The sequence below is a fragment of the Antennarius striatus genome, chromosome 4 (genome assembly GCF_040054535.1).
Source record: "Antennarius striatus isolate MH-2024 chromosome 4, ASM4005453v1, whole genome shotgun sequence".
Taxonomy (NCBI): Eukaryota; Metazoa; Chordata; class Actinopteri; order Lophiiformes; family Antennariidae; genus Antennarius; species Antennarius striatus.
The window spans coordinates 6,514,749-6,536,727 of NC_090779.1; the positions used below are offsets into that span (position 1 = coordinate 6,514,749).

Genomic DNA, 21,979 nt, shown 5'->3' on the forward strand with positions numbered 1-21,979 from the left:
TAAGACGTGAGTAAACAACATGGAGCGGTTTGTTTGTTAAATATTAATAATGTTCATAACAGAGTGTTAGTACATTTATCTCATTAATGTCTGCCATTTCTATGTGAGATTCCACATCCAGGGAACATTAACTGACAACAAGTGTATTCACAGACACAGCATAAATTCTTAAATACATTAGTGTTTGATGAAATATCATAAAACCGGGAGGGCAATAAACTAGTGAAGAAATACAGAAACCAAATGGGTCTGATGTGAGTGTATTATATTTATATAAATATGTACCGTACATATTTATACAAACATATTCATATGTTGACATACAAATTTGCATTTATATACTATATGATATATGAAACACAAATTGATATTAACAACAAAACAAATGTATTTCTGATATTTAAGCTTCAACATGTGTTGCTTCCCTTCTGTGCTTTCTGGCTGTAATAATTATGACAATATATTTATATTTAATACATAACATGAAGGCTTGGGGGATTAAAAACCGTGCATTTACATACTGTTTGGAACACAAGTTGTATATAAATTTATAGTATTTACACACAGAGTATTTTAATCCGACGTGGACGGACACGATGTGGCGGTTGTGGCCTCCGGGCCGCTAGAGGGCGCCCTCCACGCTCCACCCCGCGTCTATATCCGGTGTGTTACCGGAAGTAAACCACAGTTCTCTGGCGGAGGCTCTCCATGTGGGTTTGTTTGGGTTTCCATCTGACAGGGACTTGACTCGAAGGCTGTCGGGCCGTCCGTCACAGCAGACATGGGCAAGAAAGGAAAGAAAGAGAAGAAGGTGAAGGGCGCCGAGAAGACCGCAGCCAAGATGGAGAAAAAGGTTTCAAAGAGGTCCAAAAGAGAAGAGGTGACGGGATAGTCAGACATTGTTGTTTACTCACCATACACAGTGGTCAGAAGATAGAGTAATAGTAAATCCACATTTAGCCCACATGTAACCCCATCAGCAGGACTTTATAGAGGGATTTCCCTTCGGGGATCAAGTCAGTATAAAAACTTAAAAATTAAGCATCTTACAGGAAACTGGTTCCAATCCCTCTGTTTTATTCCTCTGAGCGGTCATTCCTCTTTCCTCCCCTTTCCGTCTCCAGGAGGATCTGGAGGCTCTTATTGCGGAATTTCAGAATCTGGATGCAAAGAAGACCCAAGTTATAGAGACAGCATGTCAACCTCCATCACCGAGGTGAGGCTTTTAAATGATGGGCTGTAAATTCATGTAAACACTTCCAACCAATCCGTATGGCTACGCCGTCTCATTCATGGATTCTGCTTCGTTTTTAATACTGGAGACATCAAACATTGAATTATGTACAACGTGAATATGAAAGATAATGTTGACGTAATAATAATGTGGCCAGCAGGGAGTATGAACAATCACCTGCTGAAAGAAATTCAACTAATGTATGTATTTAATGTTTATTTGGGAAAGAAATAGAATGGAGATGGAGACAGGGCAAGGAAAAGAGAGAGAGAATGACAGATGGTCTATAAGGCGTGTTGTTACCATGGTACTGGTGTCTTCATCCACAGAGCCGCGCTGCTGGTTTGTCTTGGTCTCACTCCTCCATGTTTTTCAGATTGAGCGCTTCTCTCTCTGCTCATCCTGAGAAGGATGAACTTATCCTGTTTGGAGGAGAGTTCTTCAATGGAAAGAAGGTAGGGAAAATGTCTTCTGTGTTCATCAGATTTCCATTTTGCACATTGAACTCCTTCCCTGAACGTATCACAGAGAACCCGCTGAGTAAACCGCATGTTAATAACTGGTCTTCTTTGGCAGACGTTCCTGTACAACGATCTGTTTTTCTACAACATCAAGAAGAACTGCTGGGTTAAATCCGACATCCCCAACCCGCCACCCCCACGCTGCTCCCACCAGGTGTGTCCCCTCACATGATCTTATAGGTGCACACACAAATCAAAGCTTCATCCAGCTTCAGCCACTTATCTGAGTCTGGATCATGGATTAAGAAGCCTATCCTAGCCGACAGGCGAGAGACGGGGTACAACTCAACACGTCACCAGTTCATCACCGGCCACAGATTCATTCATAATGTTGAATCGGAACACATTTCAGAAAATTCAATACCTTCATCTTAGAGCTGCTGTTTCTGCCTTCAGGCTACTTTTATATTATTAACATTGTGAAAATTCTATAATCCGAACCCCAGTGGTGACTCCAACATAGATGTTTGTGATCTGAACATTTACAATATTTAGAAATGTCCTAAAGTAAAAACTGTTATTTGAAAGGTAAATAGGTTCACATCTGCTATATGTTTGCTATAGTGGGTCAGTTATGATGTTCTTTATAAGAAGAAGGCAGACGACCGACCAGAGGAAACATGTCAGCATTTCCATTTATCGCCGTTTATCTTCATCTTCTCCTCCTCTTCTCAATTGTGTTTTTCATTCTTAGGCTGTGGTGGTTCCCCAGGGAGGGGGCCAGCTCTGGGTGTTTGGGGGAGAGTTTGCCTCTCCAAATGGGGAGCAGTTCTACCACTACAAGGACCTCTGGGTGCTGCACCTGGCAACACACACCTGGGAGAACATCAAGTAAGTGCAGAGATTTAAAGGACCTTATATCTGTTGATTTTATGCTTCTGTGTTGACATTAGCAGCATGAAAGTCACTGGCTAAGTTGATAAAAGTAAAGGTTTTATAAGCTGCCTACTAAGAGCTACGTTCCTGAGCTCTGTGGTACGTCTGTGTAGTTTGTGTTTGGTGCTCAGCTGTGGTTTCGGGGTCCGTGTCTCCTCAGGGCGCCTGGCGGTCCCTCGGGTCGTAGCGGCCACCGGATGATCCTGAGTAAGAGACAGCTGCTGGTGTTTGGAGGTTTCCATGAGAGCACCAGGTAGAGGCACCCAGTCATAAACCAGGACCGTTCCTCTCTGTCTGGTAACGTGTTTGTTGTTTGTCTGCTCTTCCTTCCTCCCTCTCTGAACCCCCCAAACAGCAAACAGAAAGTTAGCAGCTAGCTAGCTAGTGTTTAGCAGCTATGGAGTCAGAGTAGACCCAAGACAGAGCCAACAGTAGAGGGAACAACCAGAGAATGCTAACAGGTTAGCCACAGTAGTGTTCAGCTTCATTTTCTCCAGTTAATTTTCATCCTCCCCCCTCAGAGATTTTATCTACTACAATGATGTCTACTCATTCTCCCTGGACACTTTCACCTGGTCACGCGTCACTCCTTCAGGCTCCGCCCCTTCCCCGCGCTCCGCCTGTCAGATGACCTCAACGCCCGACGGCACGAGTGTCATCATTTATGGAGGATACTCAAAAGTGGTGAGTGTGTGTGTGTGCGTTCGTGTGTGTGTGTGTGTGTGTGTGTGTGTCATCGTGGGTATAAAGTACTCCTTTTGGTTGATCTAATTATTGTGTTTGTGTAGAGGGTCAAGAAGGACGTTGAGAAGGGAACCATCCACTCTGACATGTTTGTTTTGAAGCGAGAGGCTAAAGATGGTCAAGGTATAAAAGAATCCTTTATTGGAGACTTGAAGATCAATTAATTCTAGACTATTTAAGATTACAGAATTGATATTTAGGCATTTCTCTTTTTCACCTGTCTTGTCTGTCCTCCAGAGAAGTGGTCCTGGTCCAGGTTGAACCCCTCCGGTAACAAGCCCCCTCCTCGCTCCGGTTTCTCCCTGGCGGTGGGGCCGGCGGGGCGGGCGGTGCTCTTTGGTGGCGTTTGCGATGAGGAAGAGGAGGAGTCTCTGGAGGGCGACTTCTTCAACGACCTCTATCTGTTTGACACAGCCAAGAACCGCTGGTTCCCCGGCCTGCTGAGGGTGAGACATGAAACCTGCTGCATGAAGGACATTGTTTGGCTGTAGTGATGTTGATCTCCAGGGCTTTGACTTTTGGCTGCAGTGATATACGTTTATTTAGCAGTACAGTAGTCCCTCCTTACTCGCGGTTAATGCGTTCCAGGACCACTCGTGAAAACCTACATTCTGCGATAGAGCGGCAAAGTATTTATTTTATTATTTACGGTATTTTAAACGTTTATGAACCCTCCCCATACTGATATTAAACCACCTTCTATCTGTATTACTCTTCCCCACACTCTGATAGACTGTTTAAAGCGTGTTTGTATTAATGAAAAGTCAGGAGGTCAGTCGCCCCTAGCTGAGGTCCAAATATCATCCACTATTGTCTAGACAAGAAGATGAATGAAATTAAGGGCAGAGAGCGAGGAAATGGTCTTTGTGGGTTTGAGCAAATGAACTCAGAGAGGATTGAAAGCATTTCTGCAGAAAGGTCAGATTCACAGAGAGTGTCTCCTAAGAGAAAATAGATCAGGATGGTTTTATTCACAGCGTGTTCTCCAACATGGACTGCATGCAGCTCACACCAAACAGCACAGACATCCTGGAGCCTGTGGCTCGAGGCGGATTACAGTGTCAGTGTCGAGGTTTCATGCAAAGTTGCAGATCTACTGTATAAAATTGTCCTCAACAGGCACCGGTCATCTGAAGCTGTGTGAATGTATCTTCAACCTGAGACCAGATCAGTGGTTGATGTTTTAAAGTTTAAATCTTTTCTCGACAGCAAAACAAATCAGAGAAGAAGAAGCGACGGAGGGGGAAGAAGGATGCAGCAGAGGGGGAGGGGGCACAGGAGGAGGAGGAGGAGGAGGAAGAGGCAGCTACTCAAGCACCCACTGAGGTCATCAAGGAGATCGTCACCGAAGACGGCACAGTCATGACCATCAAGGAAGTGATCCCTGGAGCTCAGGAGGAGGAGGAGGAGGAGGAGGAGCGTGAGGAAGATGAGGAGGGAGATGGTGGTAAGTGTTCATGAGTGCTGGTCTTTTTTGGAATGTGAATAAACAAAACAAATTTACCGACTTAACAGGTCTGGATTTTTTTCTTTCGTCTCCAGCCTCAGCCTCCCTAGTGGAGCCCTGTCCGAGGTCAAGCGCCATGGCGACGGTACGTCAAGGCAAACTCTTCCTGTACGGGGGGATGTTCGAAGTCGGTGACCGGCAGTTCTCCCTGAACGACTTCTACTGCCTGGACCTCCACAAGATGGACCAGTGGGAGGTTCTGGTGGAAATGGATCCGAGTGAGTGAAGAACGTCTCACAGCTGGATGGGATGGAAAGACGCGACGTGGATTTAACACCCGTGATTCTCTTCACAGAGGCTCAGGAGTGGCTGGAAGAGTCTGATTCAGAGGATGATGATGATGATGAGGAGGAGGAGGTTAAAGGAGCAGAAAAGGAGGAAGAGGATGAGGAGTCTGAGGAGGAAAGTGAAGATGAAGAAGGCAAGGGGTCGTTTTGCACAGTTATTGTTTTCCACCTGTCTGTCTTCCTCTTCTCATGCGACCCACATGATCAGGATCCTGACGTCAAACAGATCCTGATCAGAGACACCAGACATCTTCAGCAGGTCTTCACTCCAGAATAGGACTCAGCAACAATCCACATGCGTCTGCATGTTGATTTAATATCTATTTAACTCATATCAGCTTGTTGTTAGAACAGCAGCTAGGAGAAGGAAGTGAATGCAAAGAAACTCAGATGTTAATGATCAGAATGGTTATTGAGAAGCTTTGTGATCACTCCCAACGTGCTAGACTCGTGCAGCAGCAAGCCTCTGAACGCTGAACTTCATTACAACGTAACACAGGGCGGCAACTTCTTGTTCATGTTAAACTGGTTTAACATAAAAACAGAAGCGGAACCACCCCCTGTTCACTTGAATGTTTCAGACGTGCTTCACGTCCTTTAAGGAAGTTTATTTTAACAGTAAACCGACTCGGGAGTCGTTCTCACTGAATGTTGAAATGCTCGTGACAAGTGAACCTCTCCACCTGACTGTGTGTCCAGAGGAGGAAGACCACCCTGCCGTGCAGGAGGGGGAGACGCTGACGGGTTACCAGAGCCGTACGGAGCAGTACTGGATTGGACTGGCCCGCTCCAACATGGGTCCAGACGCCAAGGACAAAAAGGTTGCCAAGGTCGCCGTCGCCATGGCCAAAGTCTTCTATGAAGACCAGCAGTAGGATAGTCTGAGCATGCCCTGTGCGTGTGTGTGTGTGTGTGTGTAAAAGATACTGAATGCTTGTTGGAATGAATTTTTTATAAAAAAATATCTGACAAATAAATAATTTGGTGATTCGGGTTGAATTTAAGTCTCAACAGTTTTTTCCAGCTGTTCTGATGAATTTTTAAATATACAGATGGAGTTTCCTTTTGTGGTCACACCTTTGACAGGTAGACACTTACATTCTGTGTTATCACTGAATAACATCGGATCATTTCTGGACAGCACATGTGCTACAGATGCTGAAACCAATGTGACAAAGTGAAGCAGAATGAGTGTTAGCATGAACAGGTGAGCCTTGGCATTATGCCTGAATTGTCATCTGACATTGTGGTGTCGGTGGTGCAACCAAATCCAGACTTCATTAAGTGTTCTTCCCAGAACAAGCTTGTAAACACAACTGTGATTGTGTTTCTGGCCACTTAGTGTGACTCATTTGACGTGGGCTGTTGGCGCCAGCCTGTCACCGGGCGCCTGATTCAGGTGCTGCTCATCCCTCTTACGTATCCGCCTAATTGTGTATGTGAAATAGTCTTTGCTGTGTTAAAACACAGCAGCCTCAGAGATGATCACCTACACATTGAAAACCCTCACAAAAGGCACCTGGCAGCTGTTGTTCTGCAGGATTTTGTTTTGTACGTTTCAGAAACACAAAATAATGGACACATTAATGTTTTTTGTCTGTGCGCTTCATTTAGAATAAACACAGTCCTATTTTAATGAGGACTACTGAAAAAAGTGGTATTTGTTGTAGTCCATAGCAAATCCATAACTATTTTGCATTTATTAGAAGAATGTTGACTTCCTTGTAAGAATAACCGTAAGAAAACTGCAATATAATCGTATGCTATATAATCTGTACCAGGATGATTTATGTAATATCAATCAACCTTCATTTATCACATCATCAAACATTTCAAAGTGCTTTAACAGACAGAGAAACCCAACAGAACCCTCCAGAACAAGCATAAGAGACAGTGGCAGGGAAAAACTCCCTCATTGAGGAAGAAACTCCGGGCAAGACCCATTCTCTGAACATAAGTATTTTACCCGTTCAGCTCCACTTATTTCCCTTCATTTAGAGCCCTGTAAGTGAACTTCAGCTGATTTTGGCTCTATGTGGTGGTTTCTGGTTTGTCTCCATCTGGTGGACACTTTTGTCAGTGTAGCCTCCCCAGGGGAGATCAGGTAGGGGGAATCACAAAGTCCTTTAGCAAATCAAACAAGATTTAGAGGAAACAAAGCAGGACTTCAGTTGTGTTTAAACCTGAACAAACTGACAGAGGTGACATGGATTTTATTTTCTAATATGATAACCGTCGTCAGTAAAGCTCCAGTTTGAATATTATCCTAAGGTTTTATTGGAGATCTGCAGGCAAACATAGTCCAGGATATATTGCTAAAATAAAAACACCTTATCTTTGTTTCTGATTTAATTTTCCTGCTGCACAATGTAATCTTTTTCATCGTTTTATCTCAGCCACCTCATTGTCCCCTACCCTTTATTCTCCCCGTAGACAGATTACTGCTTTATAGACATGATGGTCTGGCGTACCCTCTGCACACAGCTAGCAGCAACACATGCTTTGTTTCAGTGTAACTCCTTTGAGCAATGAGCAAGACGGAGACAGATAGCATTATGAAGGTAAGCTGAACAAAGAGATGACAGTGTTTGATGGAGAGCAGGGAAAACAGATGGAAGGAGAAAACAGAGAACAGGTGAAGAAGACGGGGTGATAGGAGAGCGTCAGCAGCAGGAAAGAAACGAGAGAGGAGGGTGAAGCGAGGAGTGCACGGTGTGTGAGGGAAAACATCAGTCACTGCGAACACCAGCCTATCCCAAGCTGACCTATTTTATCCTCCATCAGCATGCTGAACAAGGGATGAGAAGAGGCTGATGAATAATAGAGGAGAAGGAGAGATGGATGAGAATAAGACTGCCTTCCTCTCCTTCATTTCTTCACAGCCCCTTTATTTTCTGCCACCCACTTTTTTTCTCCCACTTAAACTCAGAGACTAAAAAAGATTTAATGAATAACTAAAGAGATTTTCTGGTTGCTCCGCTGACGTTGACGCACTTTCTCATGTCGCAAAGGGTTGATAAAGTCTGCTAATGCCAAAGAACCAAATCACTTATACCCCAGGATGAAGATGTCGGCGATCAAATCCAGTGAACCAACACTTGTTTTCTAACCTTTGGCTTCCTCTCTGCAAAGCTTACTGGAAATCTGTTAATCAAACAAAGTCAGCAAACAGAAGGACTTCACCTCCATCTCATTTGTGGGGAGGAGAAGGAACTGTATTGTTTTTAAGATGCAAAAAGAGTTCTGTTCAATGTAGACATGACTTGTGAGTTTATATCGCAAATTATTCTGAACTTGTTTGAAGATTTAAAATTTGGCATCTGGAATTATGAAGCTGTTTCAAAGTTAAATGCTTGTTATTTATTATCCTACTTATTTCAGAATTTCTTGATAAGTTAAATTATCTTTCTGTATGAGTTGATAATCCTACTGATCATAAAGCCATTTTTTTCTCTCTCGTTTCATTTATCACAAGTATTTCAACTCTTCTTTATATTGTAGAATCAAAAGTCTTGTAGTTCTCCCACAGTCCTTAAACCTCCTTTGAATCCAGGTGATGGAGCTGATCAGTCTAATAGATTGGTCCTTGGTCTGTTCCGGGCATCTATAATAAATGTAATCAGAATCTGTTCAGAAGTCTTTGTGTAGTCCTGCTACCAGATAACAGGATGTCAGGCTTGTCCAGAAGAACCTCCTTATAAACTTTGTATTTGCATTCAAAACTGGGTCAGAAACACTGGAACTAGAGATTAATGGTGCAAATGTGCCAGCACTGGGATTATGAGGTGTGTGTTGTTTTTTTTTTAAATTTAATGCACATCACGTAGTTTCTGCCACTAGAGGGCTCTCAATTAAAACAAAAAGATGTCCGTATGCTGATGCATCATGGGAGTTGCTGTCTTCCATGATGCATCAGGATATCGGTAACAACCACTATTACCGATATGGGTCTGACATGCCCCAGAAACATGGTCACGTGTTCTGGTTCCATTCACGTTCCCTTCACTAAGGCTTTGACCCCCCTGGAGGTTAAAGGGATAGTCCGCCAAATGAAACACAACGTGAATAAAACCCTGAATAACACTGGATATGTTTGGTTTACACATGTGTGCAGTTTTTTTTTTTGACCTAATGTCCCAACTGAAAAAAAAGAAAAGAAATAAAAATGAGTTCCTGAGTCACTGACACAAAAATGACAGCGGTATGTCTGCTGGGGAATTTCTCCTTAATTATGCATTCCAGTTTCACCAAATTGAACACATAAATTAACCATCGTTTGTTGTTGTGTGTTTTAATATTTTAACTTTTCTGCAAATTTAATTTCTTCGGTCTTCGTGGAGATTTGCTTTTAAAGGATGTCATCATTCTATATCATCATACGAAGTCTGCTAACATTCCAACGGCGATCAATAATAAATTTGACCAGAAACAACCCTTGAAAGGAATAACAAAAGGAACATTAACAAAATTATGTACCAGAATAAAATAATTGAAATTGATTTGTGACATGCAAGGTATGTATTGGTTGACAATGTGCTGCAATGAGAGAGATGTTGTTGATCCAGGGGACGGGAACCTTATGGGCTTCTACCCATCAACTTTTTTTTTTCTTTTCGGATGCTGCTGCTGATGTCTCAACGCTGATGAAAGTAAAATCTGTTGTAATAAAATGTCTGGAAAGAAGAAAATAAACTGAATAAATAAATAAATAAATAAATAAATAAATAAAAAAAATAATTTCCTTCTGCTCTACTCAAGGCTCATCAAAGGGATGGAGGCCACAGGACATATTAATGGATGCTGCTTCGATGATGATGTCACGGCTTTAAGAACAAACACACTTGTGTGACTAACTTAACCCCATATCCTAATTCTTTTGTTGTGGTCAGGAAGTCACTGTAACGGTGCCTCTCATTCACCTGCTCGTCTTCTATCTTCCACATCCTCTTCCCTCCCCCTCTTTCTCTACTACCAGTGTGTTTAGAGGCCTAAGCCTTAATCCCCAGCCTCACAGTGATTTTATTACTGTAATCTGGGTTGGAATTGGCTTAGCTCTCCCAGACACTGGGGGACAGAAGGACGAGGAGGACGACAGCGACGGGACAGCTGTACTGGTGGAATTAATGGGAGAACAAGGACATGGGGACGCATGTTAGATCTGGGGGGGGGGGGGGGGGCAGGAGGAGACAAAACCAGGGGTGTCAGGATGTTGATTAAAATTTATTTTAGTAATGTCTGTTTCGCTTGGTGTTTCCTTTCTTTGCACACAGATCTAGATCAATAGCCTTTGTGAAGTTTTTTCCACTGTTTAATGCAGGCTTGGGGCCGGCGCCGGGCTTGTAACCCCCTCCAATGACTCTGATTGGGAATACCCAGCAGTGGACTGCGATGGTGAGGCACTTTTATACTGGGCATCCACGAATGACCTTTCTCTGATACATGACCCCAAACAAAGAGGAACTTTCTTCTCAGCCAGGTGGAACAAAGACTACTTCCCTACTTCAGCTGCATGGCTGAAGGACTTTGCATTCGCTAAATAAATAAAATAATGAATAATAAAATTTCACACTGGAACACTGGACTACACGTGGTCCCATGTGCTGCTTTTTAGTGATTTTAACCACATCTAAATTCAAATCACATTATGGCAAATCCAATGTTAACAAAACAGGCTTTAAAACTGAATACAATTTAATGAGATCTGTAAACCCTTCATTGTGACTATAAAACTCAGTAAACTTTTAAAAGACAGCAAATATTTTCTGTTCTGTTTCTATTTGAAGGCAGGAAAAGAGATGCTCTGGTGGCTCAACAAGAAAACGTCTCACTTTTAGCACCAACCACATCCACACATGTGACTCACAGCTTTGCTTCTCTTCAGCGCTGATTTTAGAAGCACCTCCATGCGAGTTAAAACACTGTTTTGTGATTGTGTTAAAGTAGAAATACCTGAAATTCAGAGGAAAATTTACAACCGTGAGCAGCGCAACCTGCTATCACTTCCCCTCTAAACTGTAAAATGTTAATAATAGACGGCATTAGCTGAACAAAGTCTACTTCTAACATTCTGAATCAGAAGTCAATAACACTATGAGTCGTGACATAGAGCACTGAAACAAATTCCTTACCCTAACGTCATCAAGCATGAGGACAGCATGTCCTACACCGCAGCAGTTAACACCTACCTAAAGTGGGGCTGATGAAGGACAACCAGTGGACCCCTGATGGGGTCACAGACACCCAACATTCACTGATGATCAGCAGGTTTGCTCAAATGAAAAGGGTTGAATACTTTGAAGAAATATATTATGGTTCAGTGATGGACTGTCAATGTATCCGGAGCATCTCCCCATCTCACGCCCGTAGTCCGCTGGGATACGCTCCAGCAACCCCCGTGACCCACGAAACTGGAGGAAGCGGTATGGAGAATGAATAAATATTTTGTGTGACACCCATGGCACTAACTGGTTTTTCATTAAAGCTATCATGTGTTCAGTTGTCCAGTAAAATGAATGGCTTTGGGTTGGTTGATGACTTTGCAGGGCGATGTTTGCACATCACACCCTCAGGAGGAGAATGGTCTCCCTTCCTGGTGGGAGGAGTCAGTCCCTTTCTGGTTACTTCTTCTTTACCTTTCGCCACAGCCAATCAGTGTCCGCCATCTAACCCTGTCTTCTGCATCCTCTTCTCTCACACCAACTACCTTCATGTCCTCTTTCACTACATCCATAAACCTCCTCTTTGGTCTTCCTCTAGACCTCCTCCCTGGCAGTTCAAAACTCAGCATCCTTCTACCAATATATTCACTATCTCTCCTCTGGACATGTCCAAACCATCTCAGTCTGACCTCTCTGACTTTATCTCCAAAACCTCTAACATGTGCTGTCCCTCTGATGTACTCATTCCTGATCCTATCCTTCCTGGTCACTCCCAGAGAGAACCTCAGCATCTTCATCTCTGCTACCTCCAGCTCTGCCTCCTGTCTTTTTTTTCAGTGACATCGTAATTTCCCCCAGCACCCTGTAGGAGAACAGCACCGATGGCGCTCGTTGTTAACCCGGGCCTCGACAGATCCGGTATGGATGACATAGATTTGATTTGCAAAAAGTTTTACGTGGGATGCCATTCCTGACACAACCCTATGTATTTATCCGGGCTTGGGACCGGCACAATAAGACACTGGCTTGTGTCTTATTCAGTCCCTTTCTGGTTACTGCTGAATGAAAATGTGCATCATCAACAACTGCAACTAAAACAGACAACGATTGACTGAATGAGTGAGAAACGCTACAGGTGAGCGCCGATGGGCTCTGGGTGGACTGTGTCTCTTTAAGAGATAGAGTGTGCTATTGAGCAGAAAGATGGGGGGGTTGGCTGCATTGGAACAGTCCTCTAATGAGCAGATTTTCTGAGAGAGACACACACACACACACACACACACATACATACATACACACACAGATCAGGAGAGAGAGAGACTTAGATCCAGCCCTGGGAGGAGAAGAGATTGTAAGACAGCAGGCAGGAAGGCAGGCTGTGCGTCAGCCAGCGCTCCACAGGGAAACATGGAGACGGGCAGGAGATGCTGAAGAGGACACCACAACAGGATCACATAGATGGACACAGATGGATGTTATTCCACCAAGAAGGCAGCCTGAAGACACCCCCGCAGAGGATAAACCATTTATGGATGCATTGGATTAAAGACTGAAAGAGAGAGAGAGAGAGAGAGAGAGAGGAAGAGAGAGACTAGAAGAGGAGAAATTAATCAATTCAGTTGTTTATTTTCACTGTCTGTGTGCGCACTTGAAAGAGTGTGTGTATCTGCATATGGCAGGAGACTGCATCGCCGCCATCCATTGAAAACAGGAGGCAACCGAGCCATTTTACCTGTTTCCTCACATTCTGTCTTTCCCTCTCTGTGTGAAAGAAGATGAAGCCGTCTGGTTCAGACTGTAAATGAGGTCCTGATGGGGTCGTGTTGATTTCATTGGAGGTCTGGAGGATTAAAGGGCTGCCACCGGGGGAAAGTTCTCGGCTCTACGCCGCAGAGAGGTGGAGGCATCATCAGGTAGGAGGTGGCTGAGCTCAGGGGGGGCCGGAGAGGAATCGATTTGGGACGTGGGAGGAAAGAGTCGAGCGGTGGCTGGAGCTGCCTAGATGGCTTAAACTTCAGCTGAGAGAGGATAATGGCTCCTCCGGGCCCGCTCTCCTCCCCTCTCACCTGCATCTGCCACAGAGAAGATAGAACGTGCTAGCCGATACCCCAAAGCACCCCAAAGAACCCCAAAGACGATGGTGTGAACAGCGTCACTCTTTCCACCCCTGACACTCCTGTGAGGGGCCTAGCTTTGTTTCTCCTTCCTCCTCTCTAAACCAGCTGAAATCAAGAGGTGGTTTGATTCGTCTGGGACTTCACTCCCTCCCAGTCTGTCCTCCTCCTCCTCCTCCTCCTCCTCCTCCTCCTCCTCCTCCTCCTCCTCCTCCTCCTCCTCCTCCTCACCCCTGACCACACCAACCTCCATGGATCGGTTCTAGCACAAACCTGTCTGTATTTCTCCTCCCTTTGTTTTCTTTTTCTTTTCTTTTTCTTTTTGTCGAGGCTTCAGGGGAATTGCCGGGACCTGTTTCATGCATGTCCACTGGCGGCAGGTTCAATTTTGACGATGGGGGGTCATACTGCGGAGGGTGGGAGGACGGTAAGGCGCATGGCCACGGGATCTGCACGGGACCCAAAGGCCAGGGGGAGTACTGTGGGTCCTGGGCCCATGGCTTCGAGCTGCTGGGCGTCTACACGTGGCCCAGCGGGAACACCTACCAGGGCACCTGGGCTCAGGGCAAGAGACACGGCGTTGGTGTGGAGAACAAGGGCCGCTGGGTGTATAAGGGCGAGTGGACACACGGCTTTAAGGGCCGATACGGACTGCGGGAGAGCACTGGGACAAGTGGGAAGTACGAGGGGACGTGGAATAACGGGCTCCAGGACGGATATGGAACGGAGACTTACTCTGACGGAGGTAAGAGGGCACGGAGAAAACTCACCGGTGGGTACAATGTAGGTGTTTCTGGGGTCAGTTTAAATGTGTGTATATTCCAGAACACGGAACAAACAGTCCCCACTGTTGGGCTTTTATGGGCCGCTACGTCTGACAGCTGTCCTGTGTGGACAGGAGGTATTACTGGAGGAAGACTGACCGGCCAATAAGAGGCACATAGGAAGGCTTTCTCTGGAGGTCCCCTCAGGTCATCCATCTTCAGCCGTGCAGCGTCTCCATGCTTTAACTCCTGTAGAGGCAAGGGGTTGCGTCAGGACAAGCTATAAAAGTGATCCTCAGTCTCTGATTTATTACATCCGACTTTATTACATCCATCCGAAGCCTCACCTTAGCTTCACGAGGGCACGAGGCGTATTTGCGGGCCTTCATTTCAGGACAGGATGACATAAGGGATGAGAGAAATGTGAGGGAACAGAGATAATAACACATGTAACGGGAAAGCTAGATGTCCTCACCTTTATATAAACATAAAAGTTTCCTGTAGATTATCTATATACAGCGTAGAACAACCCTTTGGAGGCTGATGCTCAAATCTTTCAATGCAAATGAGGGTAAAGCTTTGGAGCCTGCAGTCATCCCCGGCTGAATTCAGTAGTTGTTTCTAATGCTGGTATCCTGCTTGCCCTATTTACTAACTTAGATGAGCATGTTAACATAGTAATGTCAAGCTGAAGCTGTCATTTGATCACAGCAGTATTCTGACCCGATGAAAAGGCTCAATAAAGAGGATCAAATAGTTAATTTCCTGCTGATCATGAAAGTCTGATTAGAGTTTTAAGGCGACATTAGCCTCAGGAATTTTCTCCCTGAAATCAAAATCAGTGTCAGTGACGTCTTCTGAGACTGGACCTCAGTTCAGATCAGACACTAAACATGTGGATTCTAAGAATAAAACACACAAACACAGAGACACACACGCATGCACTCACACAAGCACACATGACTGCACACACACCACTGCTGGCGTGAGCGACAGAGCTGACATTAGCGTCCGTGCAGTTACAGCAAAGCTTTGTTACATAACTCTACAACTAGCAAGCTGTTTTACAACGCTGGCCTGGACCGCACGCACACACACACACACACACACACACACACACACACACACACACACACACACACACACACACACACACACACACACACACACACACACACACACACACACACGCACACACGCACTCACACACCGGTTTGAGGGGTTGGATCAGGACAAAGGAAGGAGATAGATAACCAGACGAATAATGCATCAGACTGACTGATGGACGAATGAATCAAATTGTGAAAGAAAACGCGAGATGACTGGCTGACCTATCACCATGATAGATCCAATCAGGAGGTGAAGTGAGATCATCGTGGGAAGAAAAATGATAAGAAAGCCTCCCAGAGAGCGATGTGTTTGAGAGACACCGCAGCCCTGACAAGTATTTGAACCCACACGCTGTAAATGTAGTCTGGCCTAGTTGTGTTTTGCTGCAACGGTACACAGTGTCCTTATTTTAGCAGAACCTATGAGGAAACAACAAGTATGTTGAGCTGAAATGCGAGGAATTTATCAAACATCCATCCATCCATCCATCCATCCATCCATCCATCCATCCATCCATCCATCCATCCATCCATCCCTTGTCTTGAAGACGAGATAACCGCAATTTTCTCATCTGCAGTCGCTTTTCAGCTTTGCGGGTAAAGGGTCTGCTGGAGTCTATCCCAGCTGGCTACAGGCAAGAGGCAGGGTACACCCCAGATGAGACGCCAGCTCATCGCGGGGCCCATGAAACGCAAACAAAAAACTCATGCTCACGTCCACCTACGGTCAATTTGGAGTGATCAGTTCACCTGTGATGTGTGTTTTTGGAGGTGGGAGGAAGACGGAGACCCTGGAGAGAACCCACACAGACACTGGGGGCACATACAAACTCTGGACGGGATGGAATTGAACCCTGAACCTTCTTGAGAATACTAATGAAAGTTTGTCTTCTCTTCCTTACTTGTACGCATGTACAAAAGAAAGAATACACGGTTTGCGAGATGTGCTTCAAAAAACTAACCTCACTCTCTGAAGAATAGTGAAACTTGTTGCCATGGAAACACAAAGAAGTCTCATTTAAAATGTATGTATAGCAATAGGCACCACTTAAGCAAATGGTTGAAGTGTGTGGAAAATTTGTTGAAAATATATTAAATAGTTTTAAAGTTCATCTCTAGACAGACATTCTCCTCTACAATAGTTTTTCGACACACCTGCACCAGTCTGATGTATTTATTTCATTTATTTCCTTTTACAGATATAAAACATGAGTTACAACCCAGAAAAACAAATATTAACAGACATGTATCTGTGAATATTAGATTTAACTTCTGTCCTCCAATTCAACACACTGGACCTTTAAACTGAAACACTTAGCATGCTTGTTTGGAATGAAACTACTTCTGATAAGATTCAGCTCAGAATCTGGACATTAACAAGTTCTGTCACAAGGACATCATTAAAACTGTCCAATCAGGTTGTGTATCTGTCGGTTCAGTGTTAGAAATGTCAGTGTGAATATCACTTGAACGAGTCAAACAGTACATGTAATTACTGCTACCTGAAACAAAATGCTGAGACACTAAAATAGCTCACTTCTGCCTTCTAGGGGTTAATATTGTGGATTTTGTCCTGTGTGAAACTCAGGACCATGACAGACACGTCATTTTTCTTAGATAAAATAATTTAACTTTTTTTTTGCACTGGTATTTAAACTAGATTCAAATGTGATGCGAACATGTCCAAATACCTTTGTCAACCTGAAATAGTCTCTACCATGGACGGCGGTTATAAATGAGTGTATTCTTATGAACTCAGGCCTCTGTCGTGTCCCAAGCTGTGAGACTCTGGAGCACAAAACATCCCCAGATTCTGACAAACTCTTAGAGCAGCGGGTGTTACATTAGTAGGTTACACCTCCTACGGTCAGGTGTGAGCTGGCTGCTGGACCCACTCTCGCCTCCAACAACACCCAACACCACATTCTGTTAAACCTTGGTCTAACTCATCACTGCTGTTTGCCGTTTGGTTCCTCTCCCACGTTTGCCAATATTCCTCTCTCCTCTCCTCCCACTACTCTCTTTCCTCCCTCGCTCTGCTCCGAGCTGCTCTGTACAGTAGGGTTTCCATAGCAACCCTCACCGACATGCAGCAGGTCAGCGTGTCACAAGGGAACCAATGTTCCTTGCTGTCATTGGCCGACTAGCCGGCTCTGTCTTTCTCTGATTGGCTGGCTTGGCCTTCCGGGCTAATGGTGTTTACTGAGACGAAGAGCTAAGCTGACTGATTACAAACACACACACACACACACACACACACACACACACACACACACATGCGGGCGAAGAGAGAGGGAGTGAAGAAGACGAAAGAAAAGACAGTTTCAGTCATTTCAGTAAGAAATGACGTGAGTCACGAATGAGAGAGGGATAGCAATACGCACAAGAGTGGAAACAGTAGAGATTACCAGTGATTTTAAATGTCTGACAAGCCAGTACACACACACACACACACACACACACACACACACACACACACACACACACACACACACACACACACACACACACACACACACACACAGAGCGCCAAACGATGTGTTGTGGAGATTGCACCAAACAATGAGAAGAAAAGTGTGACATCCTTTACAACAAGGCACATCCAATCACGATGCTTCATTAAACGAAGCACATCACAGCTCCCGCAGCGTCTCTCCACTTCCCCAGCAGATACAATATTCTAATCATTCTGTCTAGTTTACTAAAGGCTGCTATGAATGCAGCTCTTATTCCTGCTTTGACCGTGTTGTATAAATTTGCTTTTCATGTTTACCTCCACTCGTGTAATGTAAGATGTGAGATCTGAAAGCACGATGGCCATATTTGAGCGAATGTATTTGTCTATTAGCCTATTGAAGCATGTGGGCGGAAGCTCTTTAGCGAACAGCAGCGCTCTGTTTATCATCCTGCAGAGGAAACCTGTTCCTCTGGAGCGCTCGGCCATTTGTGTTCAATGTGTTCAAAGTGGACAGACTAAGGACTGTTTCTAAGCAGTAGCTTACGCTGACGGAATCAAGGGAAAATAGTTACTTTAGGTTATAGTTTTGCATTGATTTTTTTGTTAGCTATATTACTAAAAATGTTATTGGACTAATTAAATTTGATCCATGGTTATATCTGCAAATCACAGTAGAGTTTAGTACTATGGTGGGATATCCTAAGACAGTGAAGATTACTCCCAGGACCTGTTTAATATTTTCCCAGATGTATCTGGGACGATGTCAATAGAAACATGTAGGGTCTGGAGTACCTGAAATATTAAGAAATATTACAACTTTGGTTGTAATATAATAATGATTAGTACAACGCAAATAATAATGATAAATACTTAACTGAGATCACGTTGGAACTGAAACTGTGTTGATTCAGTCAGATGTGACTTTTCTTTATCACTTGCATCATAATGTACTGTACATGCACGAGGTGCCTTGGTGGAGTTCACTCCGGTCTTATGAGACCAACAAAGAGTCTGAGATAACAGCAACAGGTCGTCATTCAGCTCCTTCACTTTGGGTTATGTCCATTTTTTGTTAACAAGTTAGCATGAACTCTGCTGGACAGGTCTTGGAGACATAAAAGAACCACTCATGTTTCTTAACGTGTTTCTCATCTCTTTGTCAAAAATTTTGTGGAAGGCTGAGTAAAAGATTTAGAAAATGTGCTCATTGTTGTCTTGGTGATCCTTTGAAGCAGGACAGATTTGACACTGGTAATAAATCCTTGATCTTTCTACTGAATACTACTCAGCTGCTGTTGGTCTGTTGACTTGTCAGTGAAACCACAGTAATAAAATGTTTTGACTCTTCCTATTCTTCACCTGTTGTTTTAGTTGCTCTGGTGTGGATTGCTTCTATATTGAGGGTTTTGGCACCTCTGTGGCTGATGGGGCCAGTTTATTCTAAAGTTGAGCATTAGCTGTTCTCCTCTTCTCACTATCTCTTGGAACATATGGGATAATAACTGCAGGTCATCTGTAAAATATACGTACATTGTCCAGTAATGTAAAAGTTATTAACCTATTACTTTGAACTTGATTACGTCATGTTTCTGAACCCATACACATGTTGGACAGTATTCCAAAGTGTCTCATTCTCCATTTCATCAAATACTTAATGTAATTCAGTTTGGTCCTGTCTGAATGCTGACTAATACCCTTAATCTATTCTAGATCATCTTGTTAAGCACTTTGACTGCTATAGCTATGAGTTTGATCCCTCGTTAGTTTGTAAAGTTGCTGAGGTTACCATGTCTCGGTCTGAAAGTGAAGGGAGAAGATCATCGTTGCTGACAAAAAAAGTCCGAATTTGTCGGCATGTCCTGCTGACATTGCACATTTCTTCTTTTTTGATTTATTCCATAGTCCAACTTTATCTCCAGTGATTTTCTCAGACCTCATCCCTCACTGGTCCTCCCGGCTTCTTATACTTGCTTGATATTTGCTGTTCCATCCTGCTTGGTCCAGTTAGTGATGCTTTTTTACTGACTGATTCCCTTGTAGTGAGTGAGTATCCAACTGAAATCAATATCCAGTACAAATGATATACTTTTGATTTCACAAGTATTAGTACAATTTTATCAATAGTGGTGTGGTCGGTAGCGCTGTCTCTGCACAGCACAGCAAGGCGGTTTCAGGTTCACGTCTCGCTCTCTGTTTGCATGTTCTCCCCGTGTCATGCGCTTCAGGTTATTGCCCAGTCCCAAACTGACCGTAAGAGTGAGTGTGTGTTCATGCGTGTTTGTCTGTGTCTCCGTCTGGATCTGCGGTGCACTGGCGTCGTGCCCGGAGTTTCCCCCACCTCATGCCCTAATCCAGCTGGGATAGGCTCGCGCTCCTCTGTAGTTGCCACAACTCTGCACATCTCCCTTGTTCTTGAAAATGGGCACCAGCACACTTCTCCTCCATTCCTCAGGCATCTTCTCACTAACATGACTGCATGATGATGTTGTTCACTTTTATATTTCAAGCTAATCCAGTGTTTACTTTTGGTGCTGACGTCATGCCAAGAAATATGGACAATGCTGAAAAAAAAAACTAACAGAGACTAGTTAGCAATAAGATTTAAACAAAACAGATTACTTTAAATCCATCCTCAGTACCTTTTTTTCCATACACAGTATAATGCGTGCATTTTTTTAAAAACTGTGTTGTTATAAGTTTATGGGTCTTAAAGAAGATATATTGCAGGAAAGGAGACCTTATGCTATTTAATTGCAGAACTGTGAGATGTAGATGTTGTCGTCCAGATGTTTGAAGCACTTATTTGTTTTTTATCTTGTATGCAATATGTCCAAAGATAAAATTAATGAGAGAACCTATCAACATTTGGACAAAGTAACTTGGGTGTATAAGCTGAACTATGACACACAGCATTGTTGTTAGTACAAAAACCAAGGGAAACCATCAAACGCATGCATATTTCAAATGTGAAGGACATACTACAATATTATCACTGTGTGTTTTCATGTTTTTCAGCAGATAAATAATCCTCAAATGGAAATCTGAAAGTCTCAGACAGGAAAAGGGCCTAACAAAATCCTTTAAACGGATAATGCTCCCACACAGTGATTTACACAGCAGAGGTTTAGCTTTGAACTGACTTCCCTTGCTTTTAGTGTGTGGTGATTCGACCATAGTTCAGCCAGAAAGCTCGTTTGTCCAGGGTTTCCACTCTGAGTCTGTCTAAATGTTTATCCTGCTGGTCTGGACGGCTTTTACTCCGTCATTTATCTTGTGAATTTGATTTAGCTGTCTTTCCTTTGCCGTAGTAATCATTGCTTTTCTTTCCCACTTTGTGTGGTTCACCTGATTTTAAGTGTCCTCCTGGCAGTGTGGTTACCCTCTCTGCTCTTCCTCTCTGGCTTTGATATTTTTTACACTTAAGTATGCATGGCCGCACTTCCAACATCTTTGCAGCAATTGTACATCACTTACTCAATTTCTAGAAGATGCACTTTAATTGTACAGTTAAGGAAAGCATTCAAAGTGCAATGGCATTCTGCTTGGTGTGCACTACCAAATAACACCACCAATGCAGGCTTTAGCTTATGTAATGGGAGTGGTTTGATATTTGTAGTGAGGATTAACCACGCTGTCTGGAAAATGAAAACTAAATAAATATCCATCTTGGAAGCTTGCCCTGTGTAGCTGCTGTTACAATGCTGACTGGATGTACTGGAGAAGATTGGTCTGGAAGCACTTTGGATTGTGTGATGCTGCAACTTCTTCAGGGTGGTCCCACTTTTACACACACGCACACGCACACACACACGCACACGCACACGCGCACGCACACACTCACACATATATATACACATATATATAGGGCCTGTTCTTGTGCTGCCATGATCAGTGCCTCTGTGCTGTCTGTCAGTCCAGCTTTATTCAGCCATTGGTAGGTCTTCTTGATATCAGCCACTTCCTCTATCTGACGGTGGTACATGCCGTGTAGGGGCTTGTCCCTCCATGTTGTGTCCTCCTCCTCCTCCTCTTCCTCCTCAGGTTTCTGCTGCCTAAGGCATTCACTGAGCAGTTCATCTGTTGGGGCCATCTTCCTGATGTACTCTTGGATTTTTGATGTCTCATCCTGGACAGTGGCCCTGATGCTCACTAGTCCTCGGCGTCCCTCTTTCCACTTAGTGTACAGCCTCAGGGTGCTGGACTTGGG

At 44.0% G+C, this 21,979-nt stretch overlaps 2 protein-coding genes across 3 annotated transcripts in view; both read left to right on the forward strand.

The window, feature by feature from the left end:
• Positions 1-673: 673 nt before the first annotated feature.
• On the forward strand, positions 674-9,743 carry klhdc4 (kelch domain containing 4). 2 transcript variants are annotated; one of them, XM_068313848.1, is made up of 13 exons: positions 674-880; positions 1,125-1,216; positions 1,611-1,689; positions 1,811-1,909; positions 2,450-2,586; positions 2,792-2,884; positions 3,153-3,315; positions 3,420-3,498; positions 3,613-3,821; positions 4,585-4,822; positions 4,918-5,100; positions 5,178-5,303; positions 5,869-9,743. In XM_068313848.1, the coding sequence occupies exons 1-13, from the start codon at positions 782-784 to the stop codon at positions 6,042-6,044; spliced, it is 1,773 nt and encodes a 590-aa protein (XP_068169949.1). In that variant the 5' UTR covers positions 674-781; the 3' UTR covers positions 6,045-9,743. The 2 variants fall into 2 exon arrangements, with proteins under 2 accessions (XP_068169949.1, XP_068169950.1); XM_068313849.1 differs by lacking the exon at positions 674-880 and adding an exon at positions 998-1,016.
• A 4,043-nt stretch (positions 9,744-13,786) lies between these two features.
• The window catches only part of jph3b (junctophilin 3b), a 40,802-nt gene continuing 32,609 nt past the window's right edge, over positions 13,787-21,979 (forward strand). Inside the window, exon 1 of the mRNA XM_068314184.1 lies at positions 13,787-14,186. Coding sequence (XP_068170285.1) covers positions 13,805-14,186 — 382 coding nt within the window. The 5' untranslated portion in view covers positions 13,787-13,804. The remainder of the gene's footprint in view (positions 14,187-21,979) is intronic.

What these genes read in the sequence shown, in the direction of transcription:
- klhdc4 (XM_068313848.1), top strand. Translation starts at nt 782, where the DNA reads ATGGGCAAGAAAGGAAAGAAAGAGAAGAAGGTGAAGGGCGCCGAGAAG. An exon ending in CACACCTGGGAGAACATCAA is followed by an intron (nt 2,587 to 2,791) that starts GTAAGTGCAGAG and finishes GTGTCTCCTCAG; the next exon opens with GGCGCCTGGCGGTCCCTCGG. An exon ending in TCTGGTGGAAATGGATCCGA is followed by an intron (nt 5,101 to 5,177) that starts GTGAGTGAAGAA and finishes TTCTCTTCACAG; the next exon opens with AGGCTCAGGAGTGGCTGGAA.